Source organism: Mustelus asterias, chromosome 7 (assembly GCF_964213995.1).
Source record: "Mustelus asterias chromosome 7, sMusAst1.hap1.1, whole genome shotgun sequence".
Lineage (NCBI taxonomy): Eukaryota > Metazoa > Chordata > Chondrichthyes > Carcharhiniformes > Triakidae > Mustelus > Mustelus asterias.
In genome coordinates this window covers 90,414,843-90,434,151 of record NC_135807.1, presented here as the reverse complement: position 1 = coordinate 90,434,151, position 19,309 = coordinate 90,414,843, and the positions used below count along the sequence as shown (strand labels likewise).

Sequence of the window (19,309 nt, the reverse complement as noted above, 5' to 3'; positions counted from 1 at the left end):
AGCTTTGTTATATTTCTTACTTTCACTGTTTGGTATTTTGTAAAAATAAACCTCTAACTTCTCTTTCTTTTCTCTCTCTCTGCTGTTACCTCTGCTGTTCCTGTGACAGTGGTGTTTGGTCAGTTTGTGTTTTTTCAGACTGCCCTGCATGATGTCGTTGATATATTCGATGGACCGACCCAGCAAGCTTCACTGTTGACCTCACTGTCAGGGTCACATTCAGGTGCGAACAACTATTTGTTTTAGGTCATTATGTCTGACTTGTTTTCCAGTCACTATCCTCTATTTTATTGATTCCAGCCCTATTGCAAAATAACATTTTGGAAAATGTGTGCTTGTGAATGTTAAATCTCTTAGTACTGAGGTGTCTCCTCAACAACTACTCCACAGTCAGGCATCAGGGAACATAGATCTTCATTCAGTCGATTTGCTCCACACTCCAAATGTTGACTGCCCACTCAGAGTGGTTCCCAGCCAGCTCACCCCACATACTCTGCCACTTGACCCATTCCCTTAAAGGGACAATATCCCCAACATAGATAATAGTGGACAAATGCCCTATTTCCTCTGGGTTCTTGATTCTGCATATTGCAGCAACTTCTGCAGTGTGTATCTGTAATTTAAGAGCAAACCACAATGCTTGTTTGAAGATTTTAAAAATCCTAAAAAGCAGCACCTGTTGAATTAGTGTTATCTTGACTCCTTCAATGCACATTTTTCCATATGTGTATGTATATATATCCATCCACACTGCATGAAATGTTCTCCTAAAAGCACCAACTCTGGTAGACAACGTGGAGAGTTAGACTTGCATGTTGATTCGATGATTTTAAGCATAACTTATACCAGGCAACATTTAACTTCAAGGTCAAAGGGCAACACATGGTTTGTATTGGTGGTAATGGTATTAAGGACTAGGTAGCAATGGAAAATTAGACAAGCTCATAAAATCTGAGATACCCTTGTATTTTGAAAAATATTGGCCCAAATTCAGTTGAAAAGAAGCAGGATAAATTTTAAAATCAGCTTTGGAAGGTTGAGGCAATGGAAAGAAGATTGAATATTGTATTAGATGTTTGAACACTGAACTATTTTCTGCTGAAATTGTGTTGGACAAATATGATTAGATTCGATGTAGGACAAAGCAAATAACATTTATTAGCTTACATTTGGTCCACCACCTAAAGACAGCACTGAACGGCAGCAGAAGGTGCAATCTCAGTGTAAGTGTCAACATCACGACCCATTATATGTTAGAGCCTTTTGTCTCCAAACCGAGGGAAGACAAGACAGTTCAAATCTTGTATTCTGAGTAAGGCAAAATCTATTTGATTAAAACAGAATGAGTTATGCAGTTCCTTTGTATGTCTCGAAGTAATGCTAAATGCTTCAGTTGGCTCTCATATTCACTTGTTATATAACAAGCATATTTTGGGGGTTCGGCTCAATGTTGAAGATTCATGGCACTATTCAAAGAAAAAAAGGGGGTTTCTGCTGTGGTCAACTTGCCTTCAACCAACAATAATAAAAGATTAATTGGTCATTGATCTAAATTTGTGGACTCTTGTTCTACAGAATTTTGTTGACATGTTTTTTTATGTAAAAGTCAACCCACATCGAAATCATTGGCTGTATATAACATGCTTAGGGACACCATAAATAACTTGATCAATGCAAGCAATATTACATTTAATGGGGAAACTCAACAGTGGGCAGTAATTACTGCCAACTCACTCTAGCATAAACAAAATAGCTTTGGAGCATTGGCACTACGGGGTGGTGGATGTTCACTAACTAATGCTAATGGGGAAGTAAGTTCACTGCCAATCAAAATAAAATTACATTCAGAAGCACTGATGTGTGACGAGTAGTAGAAAGAACTGTTGCCGCAACTTTTGCTGCTGGGTTTGTCTGTTTGAGTGGAGAGTTTCAATTCAGTTCCAGCATCAGTGTAATATTCAGAGAACATAAATTTATTCATTGGAATGCACTGCACAATTTGCTGTTAATATTAATGACATGAAATGCAACAGGATGGTTGAAATAGTTTTCATTTTGTTTAAAATGAGCTATTTTGTTTCCAATGGTATCTAATTGCAATGCTTAAACTCGGTCTATTAAAGAAAAACAGAAATAGGAAATTTGGGAAAAATATATTTTGCTCCATATATGTTTGGTTACCAAAGTCTCTGAGTGAAGTAAAATGTATTATTTGAAGTATAGTCTGTGCATTCAACTGCATTTCATTTGTATTCAATAACTCTTACTTCTTATATTTTGTTTTAGGAGAATCCCTCCCTTTAAGTTCAGGTAACCAGATCACAATCAAGTTTATCACTGTTGGTCCAATAACAGCTAAAGGATTCCATTTTGTCTACCAAGGTAAGTGAATGAATTATTGGCTGAATTAAAATACAAAAAAAGAATCAAAATACAATGCCAGAGATTAAAATCTAAAATAATCGTTGCAATAGCAAAGGTTTGTTGAGAAGGAAGTCCAGTTCTTCTGCCACACAAATTTAAGATTGTTGTTAGGGAGAAGTTCTTCACACTAAGTGTAATCAACAATTTGTACGGACTCCCAGGAAGAGTAATAGAGGAAACAACCTTAAAATTATTCAGTAGTCTTTTGGGACACATTGATGGGAGATCTGTCTTTCTGATGGAAGAGTTAGGATTGCCCTATAGCCTTCCTTGTCTCCGGCTACTTAGTGATCTTGTGACTATTATTCCAGAGGGTCTGGAATAATTATCTTGTCTTCACAAAGCTGGATTGACTGGTTATTCGTTGGATCACTGGGTAGCGTACCCTAGAGGGGTGAATACTTGGGGGAGGCAGTGGCATAATGGTCACGTCACTGGACTAATAATCCAGAGACAGCAGCTTCCTGACCCATGAACTGTACCATCTAGAAGGACAAGGGCAGCAGATGCATGGTAACACTGCAACCTGCGAGTTTCCATCCAAGCCACATACCATCCTGACTTGGAATTTTGTTGTCGCTCCTTCACTGTATCTGGGTTAAAATCGGGGATCTCCCTTCCTAAAAGTAGTTCTTACACGACATGGAAAGCAACAGATCCAAAGATGGCTCAACACCACCTTTGCAATAGCAATTAGGGATGGGCAAAAAAATGCTGACCGAGCTGGTGATGCCACATCCCATAAAATAAATGCACCCATGCTAATGCTCTGGGGACACAGGGTCAACTCCCACCATGGCAACTGGTGGTACTTAAATTCACTTCATCAATAAATCTGGAATTGAAAGTTAGTTTCAGTAATGGTGACCATGAAATGATCAACAATTATTGTAACCTTTTCACAGATGTCCTTTAGGGAAGGAAAACTTCCTTCTTACATGGTCTGGCCTACATGTGACTCCAGATCCACAATGTGTTTGACTGTTAAAATGCCCACCAAAATGGCTGAGCAAACCACTCCGTTGTACCAAACCACTCCAATGTCAAAAAGGAATGAAAGTGGACGACCCTCATGGAAATGACAAAGGCATGCCCGGTCTAATTGACCCTGAAAATTTCTCCTTCTTAAGATCTGGGGGATTGTGGCAAAATTTGGAGAGTTGTCCCACAGACTAGTCAAGCAACAGCTTGTCAGTCATACTCACTGAATCTTACTTTACATCACAACTCTAACAGGACAGGCCCACTGAGATGGCAGCACAGTGGTATACAGTAGGGAGGGTATAGTTCTGGGGATTGCCCTTAACATTAACTCTGGACCCCATGAAGTCTTATGGCATATGGTCAAATATGGGCAAGGAAACTCACAGCTTATTGCTATCCACTGCTTTCTCCCTCCCTCTCCACCTCAACAAATCAGCACTCCCCCACGTTGAATACCAATTGGAAGAAGCTGTGAGGGTGCCAAAGGAACAAACATACTCTGGTGGGGACTTCAATGTCCATCACCAAGAATGGCTCCATAACACAACTACTAATTGGGCTGGCCAAATCCTAAAGGACATAGCTTCTAGAGTAGCTCTACATCAGAAAGTGAGGTGAATGATGGAAGAGAGAAAGAATAACTTGACCTCATCCTCTCCACTCTACTTGTCACAGATGCATCTATCCATGACAATATTGGTAGGAGCGATCACAGCACAGCTCTTGTGAAGATGAAGTTTGTCTTCGCATTGAGGATACCCTCCATCATGTTGTGCAGAACTACGACCGTGCTAAATGGGATCGATTTTGAGCAGATCAAGCAACTCAAAACTGGGCTTCCATGAAGCGCTGTGGGCTTTCAGCAGCTGCAAACTTGTATACAACCACAATCTGTCACCTCATGGTCTAACATATCTCCCACTCTATCATTACTTTCAAGTTAGGGGATTAATGAAGATTGCAGGAGGACAAGAAGGCCACCAGACATGCCTAAAACATGAGGTGTCAACCTAGTGAAGCTACAACAAAGAGTTACTTGCATACCAAACAGCAGAAGCAGTACGCATAAAAATAAATGATCCCACAAACAATGGATCAAATCTAAGCTCTAGTCTGCCACATCCAGTTGTGAGTGTCAGCAGACAATTAAACAATAAACTGGGGAGGATGCTCCACAAATGTTCCCATCTTCAATGATGTGGCAGCCCAGAACATCAGTGCAAATCAGAAGGTCCACCATCGAAGACACCACTCAAGAGTGTGATGGAATACTCTCCACTTGCCTGGATAAGTACAGCTTCAACAACACTCAAGAAGCTCAACACTAACCAAGACCAAGCAACCTGTTTGATTGGCACCCATCCACCATTTTAAACTTTAACTCCACCATTGATGCACAGTGGTTGCAATGTGTACCATATATAAAATGCACTGCAATAACTCAACAAGGCTCCTTCAACAGCACAACCAAACCCGTGACCTCTACCACCGAGAATGACATGGGCAGCAAATGCGTGGGATCACTGCCACCTTCTCTTCCAAGTCACACGCCATGCTTACTTGGAACCATATTGCCATTTCTTCACTGTCACTGGGTCCAGTTTCAGGAATTCTCTCCCTCACCCTCGGTCTCCGTACACCATGTTGATTGCAGTGGCTCAAAAAGGTAGCTCATCACCTATTCTCAAGGACAATTAGGGATGGGGAACAGACATTGGCCAGTCAGCAATAGCCACACATATCCTTGGAAATAATAAAAGAACTGATAATGACAATCCTTCTGCAAGTTGACCATGACCATCCTGTTAAATTGAAGGCGTAAGGTTGCTGGAAGTGCAAAAGATTGAATTCACAAAGTACGATTGGTGTTTTTTTTGTTCTGTTCAGGAGAAACCCGAGTGGTAACTTAATTGAAATCTTCGATAGTAGAGTAAAAAGACAAAACTGCCCCTGATGTAATGGTTTAACTACTAGGGAACAGGAGTTAAATTGGTAATTTCAAGAGCAGTCAAGTGGAACTCATTCATCTGAAAGGCGAATTAAATTACAGGGAATCCCATTGAAGTGGACAGTAGAAATGGTAGTTAGAAATGTTTCTACAGAGGGATTGTGGGTTGGGATGATTAGAGTCACAAGGCTAGAGGAGGGATGTTTTTCCATTTTTGGATACCCTGCTGCTAAAATAATCAAAGGTGGCATTAAAGGTAATGATGACTTCAAGTTGTGAAACTGGGAACAAAGAGCAAGTGCTCATAGTTATGCACTTGGCGTTATGGTATCGAAACAATGTTTAAATTAATTTCTTGGCTACTTCTGCAGTTGTCCCACTGCTAGATGAGGATGATGATGTTATAGATCCATTGCGCTGGATTTCTGCTACCGAGACAGGTAGCTCAAGTTGAAAGTTGCTGACTCAGAAGATCTTCCTCTGTAGAAAGGTCCTGAATGTCACAATTTATGCTTCAGGGTGATGGGTACAGGATAGAGTTGGGCCCACTTATCTCAGAAGCAGAGCATAGGCAGCCCTGGGCTGTTGAGTGCCGCGCAGGGCTGGTTAGAAAGTTCTCCTTTGTTATTTGGGACTTTTTCCAGTTTTATTAAAGGCTGTTGGGTCCTATAGCCCTCACCCACCATACCTCCTGTATGCCCCCACTCACTCCCCATGTCACCTCCATGCCAACTCATGCTCCCCATCCACTACCATAGTTTCTTGTAGCCCCCATGTCATCTGATGCCACTTCCATGCCTATTTGCCTCCTACACACTAAGTTAGAACCATTGAGGTATCTAGTGACAATGGCATATGTGGAATGCTATGAAAAAACATGCATTGACCAATTTTCCTTTGGAAAAAAAAACCTGATGTTTCTGCAAACTCTAAAGATGTCAATCAGGCAGACCATTAAAGTATTAATGATGGAAGCTTCAAATACTTCACACCCCTTAATTTTTGCAAATAAACATTGAGACATTGACAAAAGAGATCACAGAATAATTTATTATAATCACTTAAACATGTCAAACAAAGCTAACAATTCCCTTTTGTTATCAAAACAATCTCAACTGAGAATTTTTTTAAGTCTATGCTCTCAATCAAACATACATAATGAGGCAATCCAGTTCTATGGAAATACTTCTGACATCTGTCCTCATTATGAGAGGCAGTGGGGTAGGTGGAAATATGAATCAACATGGGGATGGACGTGGCTCAGAAATCAGCATTGAGATACCATGGGGTCATGGAAGATGTATGGTTAAGACTTTTGGACTTATCTTTCAAAAAAAATTACTGAATCCAAACTGTTGTTGAAATTGCTCTAAGGAATCGTGAGTCATGGAGATGCTAGCTTGACTCCATGAAAATTGCAGGTGGCTAGGAGATGCCAACCCCCATGAAGTAACCAGCCAGGGTGCGGACTTATTACCCGTACCCTTACCCCACGCCACCGAAAATTGTAAATGCTGGGAACGGGGCAGGAAATCTGGGAATCAGGTTCTGCCTACCATTTTTTAAATGGATCCGGCATTATTCTGACTCAATGAAAATCTGGACCATAGAGTCATTTACTGCACAGAAGAGGGTTATACTGAGCAACCCAATCAGCCTTGTCCCCACTTGGTAACTGTAACCCTGCAAGTTTATTGCCTTCAAGTCTCTATCCCATTCATTTTGAAATCATTGATTTTTTTTTCTGCACCCACCAATCTGGTGGGCAGCGAGATCCAGGACATTACCACTCGCTGCGTAAAATAACTCTTCCTCAATTCCCCTTGCATCTTTTACCAAAAATATTGAGTCTGTGTCCACTAATCCTTATACAATCAGTTAATTGAAAGAGTTTTTTTTCCTTGTCTCCCTTATCTAAGCCTGTCATAATCTTGTATACCTCTATCCAATCTCCCCTCCAAGGAGATAACCCCAGCTCTTCAAACCTCCCCTTGTAACTAACCAACTCCCCCATTCCTGGAACCATTTTGATCAAACTTCTCTGCACCCTCTCAAGGACCTTCACAACTTTCCATAAGTGTGTTGACCAGAACTGGGCACAGTACTCTAGTTCGGGCTTAAACAGAGCTTTACATAGGTAAAGCGTAACTTCTTTGCTGCTTTGCTAACCAGTCTTTCAATATTTCCTGCCACTTTCAAAAATCGATGCAAATATATCCACATGTTCCTCTATTCCTGTATACTCTTTAGAATTGTGCCATTAATTTGGTCTTATCTCTCCTTATCCCATCTGCCAAACAGCAACACCTCACATTTCTCTGCATTGAATTTCATCTGCCACTTTTCTGCCCATTCTGCTTGCCGATTATGTCCTGTTGTAAGCAATTTTCACCATCCTCATTGTTTCCCATTTCTCCAAGATAGATATAATCAACAAATTACTCTGTATTCCAAGATCCAAGCTATTTACATCTCGCAAAAATAAAAGCAGTGGTACTAGAACTGAGCATTGGGAAACACCTACTGCTCTCCAATCTAAAAATTAGCCATCTACCACAAATTGCTGCCTTCTGTCCTTTAGCCAATTTTTAAAAATCCAATTGCACACTGTTTCTCCTGTTCCATAAGCCTTGCTTCTGTTCATCGGGCTTATATGTGCCTAACACTTTGTTAAAAGCCACATAGACAACATCCTTTATCAATATTTTCTGTTACTTTTGCACACATCTGTAGTGTTTTGTGGAATAGTGGAGTTTGAACACTCCAACTGATCTGTGAGAAAATCACATTGTGAACTTTAATTCTTTGTAGTTGTATAAGTGCGTCTATATTGTTCAGCACCTCTGAACTGTAGAATTTTTTTTTCATATTTTGAAACTTTGAAGTTATTTTTAAGTTTGCAATGTTTCTTAATTTAAAAAAAATCACTGACCATGTAATTATTCTCTTGGAATCTATTTAGCTGTGCCAAGGACCAGTGCAACCCAGTGCAGCTCTGTACCTGAGCCAAGGTTTGGCAAGAGAGTTGGGAATGATTTTGCAGTTGGCTCTGTGGTTCTCTTTGAATGCAATCCTGGCTACGTGCTCTCTGGTTCACCAGGGATTAAATGTGCTTCAGTGCCCAATGCTCTAGCTCAATGGAATGATACTCTCCCCACGTGTATTGGTGAGTACTGACAAAAAGCAATGTCAAATCCTTGGGTAGGATTTCTTTACATTTTCAATTATACACTTGATCCAAATGATTGTGGATAAACACTTGCTTAAATGAAGCTTTCAAATAATTTAATCATAATTTTCTTTCCCTCATTGACTATGAACTGAAAAACGGGCCCAAGTTCATAACAAGAACTTTAATTTATAATATAGAAAATGAAAAGACTGATGCTGAGCCTATTAAAGAGAAATAGGGAGAGGGTGACTAAAAGCTCGGTTAAAATGATAGGTTTAAGGAATGTCTTCAAGCAGATGAAGATGTAAAATGAAGAAAGAGTGACTTAGTTAAGGTCTTCCCAAAAGTAGGACCTAAGCAGGAGGAGACATGCTAACCACTGGTGAGGTAGTAGGAGGGGTGAATAAAGTAGAGGCTGGATTTGAAGTAATGGAAAGTTAGCCATGGGGGATGAAGGAGATTACAGAAAAAAGTGAGAGCCAGTGCAATGAAGAGAGTCAAATCATGGATGAGAATTCAGAACTTGAGGAATTGTGGAACCTGAGACCAATGGATAAGTGGGAATGATGTCGAGAATGGCTGAAACTTGGGGAGGATGTGGGGCCACTTGAGAATGCTTTGGAGGACTTGACTTCCAAAAAGACATGCTTGAAGATTTCAGAATCGGAAGTTTGGTGAAGTCAGCAGTCTTTGTGATGAGGAGGTTATGAGGTTGAATCCTCCACTTGGGTTTGATAAGCACACTGAAGTTGTTGTGTCGTAACCTGACTTAATTGAAACACTTTTCAAGGAGAAAGAAGTCAGTACATGCGTATGGAGTTTGTAAAGTGGCTTAAGGTCAAAGGTAATGGATTTGGTCTTCACAATTATTAACTCGATGTTGTTTAAGCTCATTCAAGGCTGAATACCGAACAAGCTTTCTGTCAGCATGGATCTGGTGAAAGTTGAGGGAAGTGATTGCCAACTTAAATTGACACTATGCCTGTGGATAATATCATCAAAGAGCAACATGCAGATGAACTGAAGAGAACTAGAGATAAATCCTTGGAAATTCCAGAAATTCTCCCCCTCACCCCAATCAGAATTGCGATCAAATTGCACAATTTCCATTTTGAAACTTACTGACCTGAAATTATAAGCAGTGTAGATAGCTTCTGCCTCATGATTTTCTTACCATTCTGCTATAGACAGGAGGAAATTTAATTTAGAACAGCGCTGATTTCTCTCCACAATACCTGTCCATAAACGGAAAGGTGTTTTTGAATTTTTGTGTTCCCCTTTTTAAGTATTTTCCCCCCACCCTTCAATTTTGGAGTGATCCAATTCTTCATAATTAACCCAACACCAAACTCATGATAATGTAAAATAAGAGGGTTAGTTTATTTTGCACACGCACAAACTTTGCAATGTCTGCCCCTTTTTGCATTCATATATAAAAGAGGGATAAGGAAAAGAAAGGGATTCCGGGCAAAGACAACAGAGAAAAATAAAAATTATTGTTACAAGTGAGTCCAGAGCTCAGAATCAGGAAATCCAATGGTGTATTCCTTCAGGGAGATGAGTAAGGTTTTCAAAAAGCAATAACTCCCATGATGGATGGAGGCATCTAGAGATGAATAATCTTGTAGACACAGATACAGAAGTTCAAATATTCCAGTAGAATACAGTGTAGATGAGGACAGGCAATTTAAACTGACTTCTAGTGCTAAATGTAAGGTGGCAAATGCTAGACAGAGGCAGGCTGATAATCTGGAGTCCTGCTTCTCTTCTGAGGCTGGACATTGACTAACGGTGAAACTCAAAAGCTGTAAAAAGTAATTCAAAAAGCTCAGGTTTCAGTCATGTGATAGTTTTGTGTTGAGCTATTCAGCTGATGAGGCCCTTGTTAAAATTCCTTGTGTTTTGAGCAGTTAACTGTTGAACCATGAACATGACATTTGAGATCAGGAGTCACAAATAGCTCTCCCTGTGTTCATAGCTGGCTGGTGCAGATGTTTCATTTATTATTGTGAAAGAATGTTTGCAACATAGACCCCTGTTTACAGTTGCCATAATGGGCACCAAAATGAAAAGATACATGGGGAGCGGGGGCGGGGGGAGGGGTGGGGTGGGGTTGGGGGGGGGGGGGGGGGGGGCATCCAGTGATGCCAGCATCTTACCAAAAAAATTCTAAGTGCCGAATGAGCATGAAAACAGGAGAGAATGGTGCCCATCTTTTCAGCAAGAGGAAAGTTCAATCTTATGCCACCGAGTGAAAGAAATGAGACAAAATGTGATTTGCACCAATGGGGGAGTGGACAGAGTCTATTCACACCAGGAAGCTGGCTGATGGCTGCGAGAGGGCGCTATTGCACATGTGCAAGATTTCCCAGTGCATTGTGTAAAGTGTACACAGTTAGTGCACTGGGAATCACTTCCCCTCTTCCCCTCCCCCCCACCATGATCATGGCTCCCATTCATCACCCCAGTCAGCCTCAATTGCAGAGTGTGCAGATCTCCACATACAGTCTTCCCTTCAGGCCCCACCCACTCCCTTTGGGCCCCACCTCTTGGCACTGCCTGGTGACTGGTGGGCTGTGCCAGGATGCCCACTGGGCACCCTGGCACATAGGGCACTGCCCCCCCCCCCCCCCCACCTGCTCCCGACCACCTGTTGAGGGGCCTCAATGGCCTCCGGTCCCATCGGCGAGGCCATCACGTCTGGTCCCTGTTGCTGGGGCCCAAACGTGATCCTTGCCGGTGAAGACCAACACTGCTAAGGCCGTTAAGGCAAGAGAGCCCAGACAATTCCATCCTGGGCTCGCTAATATTTAAATTTAGATTTATATATTATGGTCAGCCTCGTGCCCTTCTCAGGCACAACAATGATCACACCAGCAACCAATGCTGGTATTGTTGCGAGAGGGAAGAAACTGGGAGTGAACCCGGTTTTTCACCTCCTTTGCAATCTCACTGGCTCGTCACTGGATCGACCGGCATGATGAGCCAGTAAGATCATCACCCCCCCCCACCGCCCCCCCACCCCCACCCCGGCAACCCCCCTCCCCTACCCCGGCAACCCCCCTCCCCTCCCCCACCCCATTGTCTTACACAAATTTTTTACTTGTATATATTTTTTACTGTTGTCATGAGAAAATAATATTAAAAGAAAACATAATAAGATTTGCTGCATTGTGTTCAGGAATTGAATTAAATGTTAATGTGCTTTGCTCCTAATCTTCAACCCTCTCAGGTATTTAAGGTATCTATGGTAATTAATGCAATCTTGTGTTCTTATTCCTGGCTGAGAATATTTATTTTGTGAAAGGTTTCCAGTTTGTGAATCTCTTTTTACCTTAGCTTTTGCTAAGTCATTAATGTTACTTTTTTGGTCCAGCCCAAATTTACTGTGCTTGGGTGTGAAAAAATTTGTGCTCGGACACTTTGAACCAATGGGTTATGTTCAACAACTCATATTTATATAGCATGATTGACATAATAAAATGCCCCAAGGTCCTTCACAAGGGCATTGCAAAACAAAACGTGACCCCCAAAGCACGTGAGGTATATTAAGTTCACATAGAGCATGTGGACATTAGGAAAGAGGATGTGTTGGAGCTTTTGAAAAGCATCAAGTTAGATAAATCGCCGGGACCAGATGGGATGTACCCCAGGTTACTGGAGGAGGCGAGGGAAGAGATTGCTGAGCCTCTGGCGATGATCTTTGTGTCATCAATAGAGACGGGAGAGGTTCCGGAGGATTGCGGATGTGGTTCCGTTATTCAAGAAAGGGAGAAAAGATAGCCCGGGAAATTATAGACCAGTGAGTCTAACGTCAGTGGTTGGTAAGTTGATGGAGAAGATCCTGAGAGGCAGGATTTAAGAACATCTGGAGAGGAATAGTATGATCAGAAATAGCCAGCACGGCTTTGTCTGAGGCAGATCATGCCTTATGAGCCTAATTGAATTTTTTGAAGATGTAAAGTGAAGGGGACATTGCTTTGTTGATTCAGAACTGGCTTGCCCAGAGAAGGCAAAGAGTGGTTGTAGATGGGTCTTTTTCAGCATGGAGGTCGGTCACCAGTGGAGTGCCCCAGGGATCTGTTCTGGGACCCTTGCTCTTTGTGATTTTTATAAATGACCTGGATGAGGAAGTGGAAGGATGGATTGGCAAGTTTGCTGATGACACAAAGGTTGGTGGTGTTGTGGATAGTGTAGAGGGATGTCAGCAGTTGCAACGAGACATAGATAAGATGCAAGACTGGGCGGAGAAGTGGCAGATGGACTTCAACCCAGATAAGTGTGTGGTGGTTCATTTTGGCAGATCGAATAGAATGAAAGAATATAATATTAAGGGTGCGACGCTTGGCAGTGTGGAAGATCAGAAGGATCTTGGAGTCCGGGTTCATAGGACGCTCAAAGCAGTGTTGCAGGTGGAGGCTGTGGTTAAGAAGGCGTATGGAATACTGGCCTTCATCAATAGAGGAATTGAGTTTAAAAATCGGGAGATAATGCTGCAGCTGTATAGGACCCTGGTCAGACCCCACCTGGAGTACTGTTCCCAGTTCTGGTCGCCTCATTACAGAAAGGATGTGGAAGCCATAGAAAGAATGTAGAGGAGATTTACAAGGATGTTTCCTGGATTAGGTGGCATGCCTTATGAGGATAGGTTGAGAGAGCTAGGTCTTTTCTCCTTGGAGAGGCGAAGGATGAGAGGTGACCTGATAGAGTGTACAAGATCTTGAGAGGTATTGATATAGTGGATTCTCAGAGGCTTTTATCCAGGGCTGAAATGGTTGCCACAAGAGGTTACAGGTTTAGGGTGCTGGGGAGTCGGTACAGAGGAGATGTTAGGAGTAAGTTTTTCACTCAGAGGGTGGTGGGTGCGTGGAATCAGCTGCCGGTAGTGGTGGTGGATGCAGATTCGATAGGGTCTTTTAAGAGACTTTTGGATAAGTTCATGGAAGTTAGTAAGATAGAGGGTTATAGGTAAGCCTAGTAGGTTTGAACATGTTCGGCGCAACCTGGGGGTGAAGGGCCTGTTTGTGCTGTAGCTTTTCTATGTTCTGTGTTCCATAGTGCCCACCCTGCCAACCACTTATTCCCAATGTGTTTCTATTTCTGTGTTAACGGCAATGTTCATATTTCTAAGTTTAATAACTCTCTCAGTGTGATTTAAGGTCAGTGCTGTTCCCACCTTCCACAGACGTAAGGTTGTGGCAAAGCTTTATTTTTATGAATTTCACATTGGGTGAGGGTGACTGCATTTGATGGTTGCATGAGCTGTAAGTTTCTTCGAATGTTGTGCAGCAGCGACACTGTCAAAATTGTAATAGTTGAAAGGCTGATGGACATGAACATGGTGGGAACACAGTCGCATGCGTCACTTGTTATTTTTTTCCCCAAATACTGGCCTTATGCCTGCTGGAAAATGTATTATTTGATTCAGGATCTGAATCGTCACTGGTGACAACCTGTTCCACCACTATTTTAAGGTGATGGGGAGTAGGTACAGAGGAGATGTCAGGGGTAAGTTTTTCACTCAGAGGGTGGTGGGTGAGTGGAATCGGCTGCCGTCAGTGGTGGTGGAGGCGAACTCTATAGGGTCTTTTAAGAGACTTCTGGATGAGTACATGGGACTTAATAGGATTGAGGGTTATAGGTAAGTCTATATATAAGCCTAGGTAGGTAGGGACATGACCAGCGCAGCTTGTGGGCCGACGGGCCTGTTTGTGCTGTATTTTTTTTTAAATAAAAAAAAAAAATTTTATGCTTCAAGTTTTGACCTATCTCAAAGTGAAACAGCAGCATTTTAACTTGAGTTATAGAGTCAAAGAGGTTTACAGCATGGAAACAGACCCTTCCACCCAACTTGTCCATGCCTCCCTTTTTTTTTAAATCCCTCAGCTCGTCCCAATTGCCCGCATTTGGCCCACATCCCTCGATACCCATCTTCCCATGTAACTGTCTAAACGCTTTTTAAAAGACAAATGTGTACCCACCTCTACTATTATCTCTGGCAGCTTGTTCCAGACACTCACCACCCTCTGTGTGAAAAAATTGCCCCTCTGGACCCTTTTGTATCTCTCCTCCCTCACCTTAAACCTATGCCCTCTAGTTTTAGACTTCTCTACCTTTGGGAAAAGATATTGCCTATCTAGCTGATCTATGCCCCTCATTATTTTATAGACCTCTATAAGATCACCCCTCAGCCTTCTACGCTCCAGAGAAAAAAGCCTCTCCTTACAACTCAAACCATCAAGTCCCGGTAGCATCCCAGTAATCTCTTCTGCACTCTTTCTAGTTTAATAATATCCTTTCTATAATAGGGTGACCTCAACTGTACACAGTATTCCAAGTGTGGCCTTACCAATGTCTTGTACAACTTCAACAAGACGTCCTAACTCCTGTATTCATGTTCTGACCAATGAAACCAAGCATGCTGAATGCCTCCTTCACCACTCTGTCCACCCGTGACTCCACTTTCAAGGTGATATGAACCTGTACCCCTAGATCTCTTTGCTCTGTAACTCTCCCCAACGCCCTACCATTAACTGAGGAAGCCCTGCCCTGGTTCAATCTACCAAAATGCATCACCTCGCATTTATAGTTAGAACAGGATACAGCAATGCCTTGATTTTAAAATTTCTGTTCTTGTTTGTGAATCTCTCCAAGGCCTTGCCCCTCCCTATCTGTGAAACCTTCTCCACTCCGTAATCCTCAGAGATTTATGTTCCTCCAATTATAGCCCCTCGCACAACTCTATTTTTCATCACTTTTTGGATGGCCATGCTTTCCTTACTAAGACCCGAAGCTCTGGAATTATCTCTCTATCCTTTCCCTGTCTACCCCTTTTCTTCCTTTAAGACACTCCTCTGACCAAAGCTTTTGCTGCCTATCCTAATCCTCCTTATGTGTCAAATGTTGCTTAAATGTTCCTTTAACATAGCACAATGTCCCAAGGCAGCTCCTGTGAGCTGCCTTGGGACATTGTGCTATGTTAAAGGTGTTGTATGCATACAAGTTGTTGTTTTGGTGAAAAGGACAAGCCTCTGTTTCAATTTCCCATGCCACGTTAATCTGAGCTCAATATATCAAACCAAAATTGTAGACCCAAAGTAATTATAGGGGAAAACGCAACTTGTGTGGTGGGTGTCAGATCAGATTTCTTGATAGTCAACATGCGTCTTTTCATCAGAACTTTTAACTCAGCAAACTAAAACCCACTTAAGGACAACTGATGCTGTGCAGCTTTCTGGTGCATTGGCTCTTCAGAACTGTGCAAGCATTCGCTACCAATTTGAATTCACTGTGCAAAGCTGTCCCCTCCAAGAAAATTCAGACAGTTACATTGTAAGTAGATTCCACTGCACGTCTTTCAAGAATACTTGCTTACAAATGGAGGGGTTTGAAAATCTCAGAAAAATAATGCTGAGGGGTGTCTCCTGACTGCTTCCAACATAGATTATTTAAAGAAAAATTACAAACCAAGGGCTGAGCAGTGACCTTTGTAATCCTTGACACCTTATATTATTCATAATGAGAATAAAGCTGAGTATTGGAGTATGCTTGGGGATATGTTTGCTTTGCCAAATCTTCCCTATCTCCCAAAATTCACACAATTCAGGGAGGGAATAGTAGATAGCAAAACTGCAAATGTAGCACCTCTATTCAAGAATGGAGAGAGACAGAAAGCAGGAACTTGGAGGCCAGACAGCCAATAACATCTGTCATTGGGAAAATGCTGGAATCCATGATTAAGGACATCATAGCAGGACAGTTAGAAAATCATAATACAATCAAGCAGAATCAATGTGGTCTATGAAAGGAAAATCCTGTTTGACAAATTTATGGGAGTTTTTTGAGGATGTCACAAGCAGGGTTAATAAAGGAGAATAAAGACACAGTGCATTTGTGTTTCCAACAAGCATTCGATAAGGTGCCACATAAAAAATTACTGTTGCAAGATAACAGCTCAAGATGTTAGGGTAATATATTAACGCAGGCAGAGAATTAGCTAACAGAAAATAGAGTCAAGCTAAATGGATCATTTTCAGTGAGGGGGTGGGGGCGGATGCAAGCTGTAACTCGTGGCTGCCACAGGAATTAACCTCAACAATTTACAAACTTTAGCCAAAACTCTACCACATCACCCACCACGGAATCGGCGCAGGCGAGGGTCCGACAGTGGAAATGTCCATTCCACTCGGGCGGGAATTTCCGGTCTCGCCCTATATCGTGACTTGGGTGAAGGGTCCGAGTATTTTGTAGCCGAATTTGCTAACAATACTAAAAGGGCTGGGAAGCAAGTTGTGAGAAGGAAACATGAGTCTACAAATGGATTGAGAATAATTTAAGTGAGTAGACAGAAAATTGGCAGATGGCTATAATGTGTGGAAATGTGAAGTTGTCCACCTTGGTGGGAAGAATAAAAGATCAAAGTATTATTTTAATAGGAGCAGGCCACCGGATGCTGAAGTGTAGAGGGATCAGGTATCCTCATACATGAAACCTTAAAAGTTAGCATGCAGATACAGCAAGAAGTTTTAATGGCAAATGGATCATTGGCTTTTATTACAAGGGTGATGGAGTATAAAAATAGGGAAGTCATGCTCGAATTGTACAGGGCATTGGGGAGATTACAGAATACTGTGGTAGTCTAGAATACTGTGTACAGTTTTGGTCTCCTCCTTTCGAGAGGGATATACCTGCGTTGAAGATAGTTCAGAGAAAGTTCACTAGGTTGATTCCTAGGATGAAAGGGTTGTCTTAGGAGGAAAGAATAAAGGTTTTTTGCTTACATTTATTCTACTTACATCATAGAAACTGGAGACCTGATTTTTGTCAGTGTATTAATCTATTTTGTCAGTTTATGAAGCTGTTATTCTAAGATGAATAAGTAGGTTGAGTAATCTACATGTAGTTCAAATATATCTGACAGTAAATAGATTAATACATTAATGTATGTATTAATATACAATACAATAATATACAAATCTACTTAGTTGATGGCCATTTATAGGCCTGGATTTTCATTAAGTCAGATTAACTGATTCCAATTCCCAGGCTGTCTGATTTTTCAGAATGCCTTTAAAGGGTGTAGACAGGTTCCTGTCAAAAGCCTCTACCCAGCATTCCCAACCAGGCTCGTTCCATTGTCCTACCTTTTTGCAATTTCCATGGAATCGGGCCAGGTTTTTAAAGACATACGGTTCACAACTCCTCAGAGGAGTTGTCAATCTTAATCTGCATGAGGGTCCCTTTTAAAAACCTTCTTTATGTCCACTGTGCCAAGCTCTCCTTAGGCCAAACTCTTCCCTTTTACCCCCCGCCCGCCCCATCTCCTCATACTCATGATGTTAAGCTGTGTCATTTCCACACAAACCCTATGTCTGTTCATGCCTTTTTTACCTAATTATGACACTTTCATGCACACTGACCTACTTAAACTTTCTAGAACCAATGAAGCACATAGTGTATAATGGAATGTATGAAAAATTAATTTTGAAAACAAGTAATCCATTCATAACTTACTCATACATTGACAAAAAAAGCTGCACTACACGTTAATAAAAGTGTCAATCATGCAGTCTCTTTAACTTATCAGTGGCACCCACCTATTCATGAACATTCATACTAGACCTTCAGACTTACCATATGGCAGATGTTATCATAAATAAGGGTGTACTCTGTCTTCCAACAATGGTCAATTGCCACTGAGATCTGCATTTCTGGAAAATCCAGGCTTAGAAGCCTCAGCAGTGTCGAGCATGGAAATGTTCAAGTGGAGCTGCGTTCCAATGATCATTGCCACTTTATGGAAGAACCGGATAAACATTCCTAATTTCGACGTTGCAGAACAGATAGTTCAATGTCTATCCTCCTGAAATAGGTTGAAGGATGCAACGGGAAGATCTACTTACAAGAAGGGTGTGAAAGGGAAATGGAAGTAGCAAGGCAGTATCTCCCAGTGTAAAATCGAAAATGGATAGGAGCATAGCTACATCAACCATCGAGCTAAAATCTACAACCTCACATATTTCCAGAAAATCTATAACTACTTCAAACAAATGTCAGTAAATTAATGAGAAACAAACTATCCCTTCAGAATGGATGCTGGGAATATTTAATCACATGCTATCCTTTTATATGATCCCTTATACTATCCATCATCAAAGTCTTTCATCACAATTGGGACATGACTCATATCTCTGTACTTAGAAGTTTCATTCCAGTCCTTTTTTTAACTTTAAAGAGATAGACTGCATTTATAACACTCCAGACCATCGGAATTTAACTTAAAAAGTATCAGTCATGCTTGCAATTTCTCAGCCATCTCGATCAGCATCTTTGAATAGAAATAGTCTGTAGTTTATATTGCCTTAAGTTTCCTAAATCGTTTTGCTATGCCACGCTTGCAACATTAAAGATCTCAACTCAACTCTCTCCTTTATACTTCATTAACTCAGGGACCAGCACCCACCACAACATGAAGTCACAAAATAACCATTTAATAATCTCACTATTTCCCCACCCTCAGAAGCTATTTTCTCATTGCCTCAGGTAATAAATTAAATATCCCTTTTGTGCTGTTTTGTTGTTTTTCTTTATAATTTCCTCTTGTTCCCTTTTATCTTATATCACATTGTCTGTTCAGTTTTACAGTTCTCTTTCATACAGTGCAGAATTTTGTAAATTTTTTCCTGGTACTAATTCCCCACTATGACTTCCCTTTTCATACATGTGTGTTCAGTTCAGCTGCCACAATACAAAAAGACACTTGCAGCTTTTTGAAAGGATAC

The 19,309-nt window shown here is 41.4% G+C and overlaps 1 protein-coding gene across 1 annotated transcript in view; it reads left to right on the top strand.

Annotated features, from left to right (window-relative positions):
- csmd3b (CUB and Sushi multiple domains 3b) overlaps positions 1-19,309 on the top strand; it is a 1,683,329-nt gene that overhangs the window by 1,452,179 nt on the left and 211,841 nt on the right. Inside the window, exons 32-34 of the mRNA XM_078215503.1 lie at positions 110-223; positions 2,287-2,382; positions 8,319-8,522. Coding sequence (XP_078071629.1) covers positions 110-223; positions 2,287-2,382; positions 8,319-8,522 — 414 coding nt within the window. The remainder of the gene's footprint in view (positions 1-109; positions 224-2,286; positions 2,383-8,318; positions 8,523-19,309) is intronic.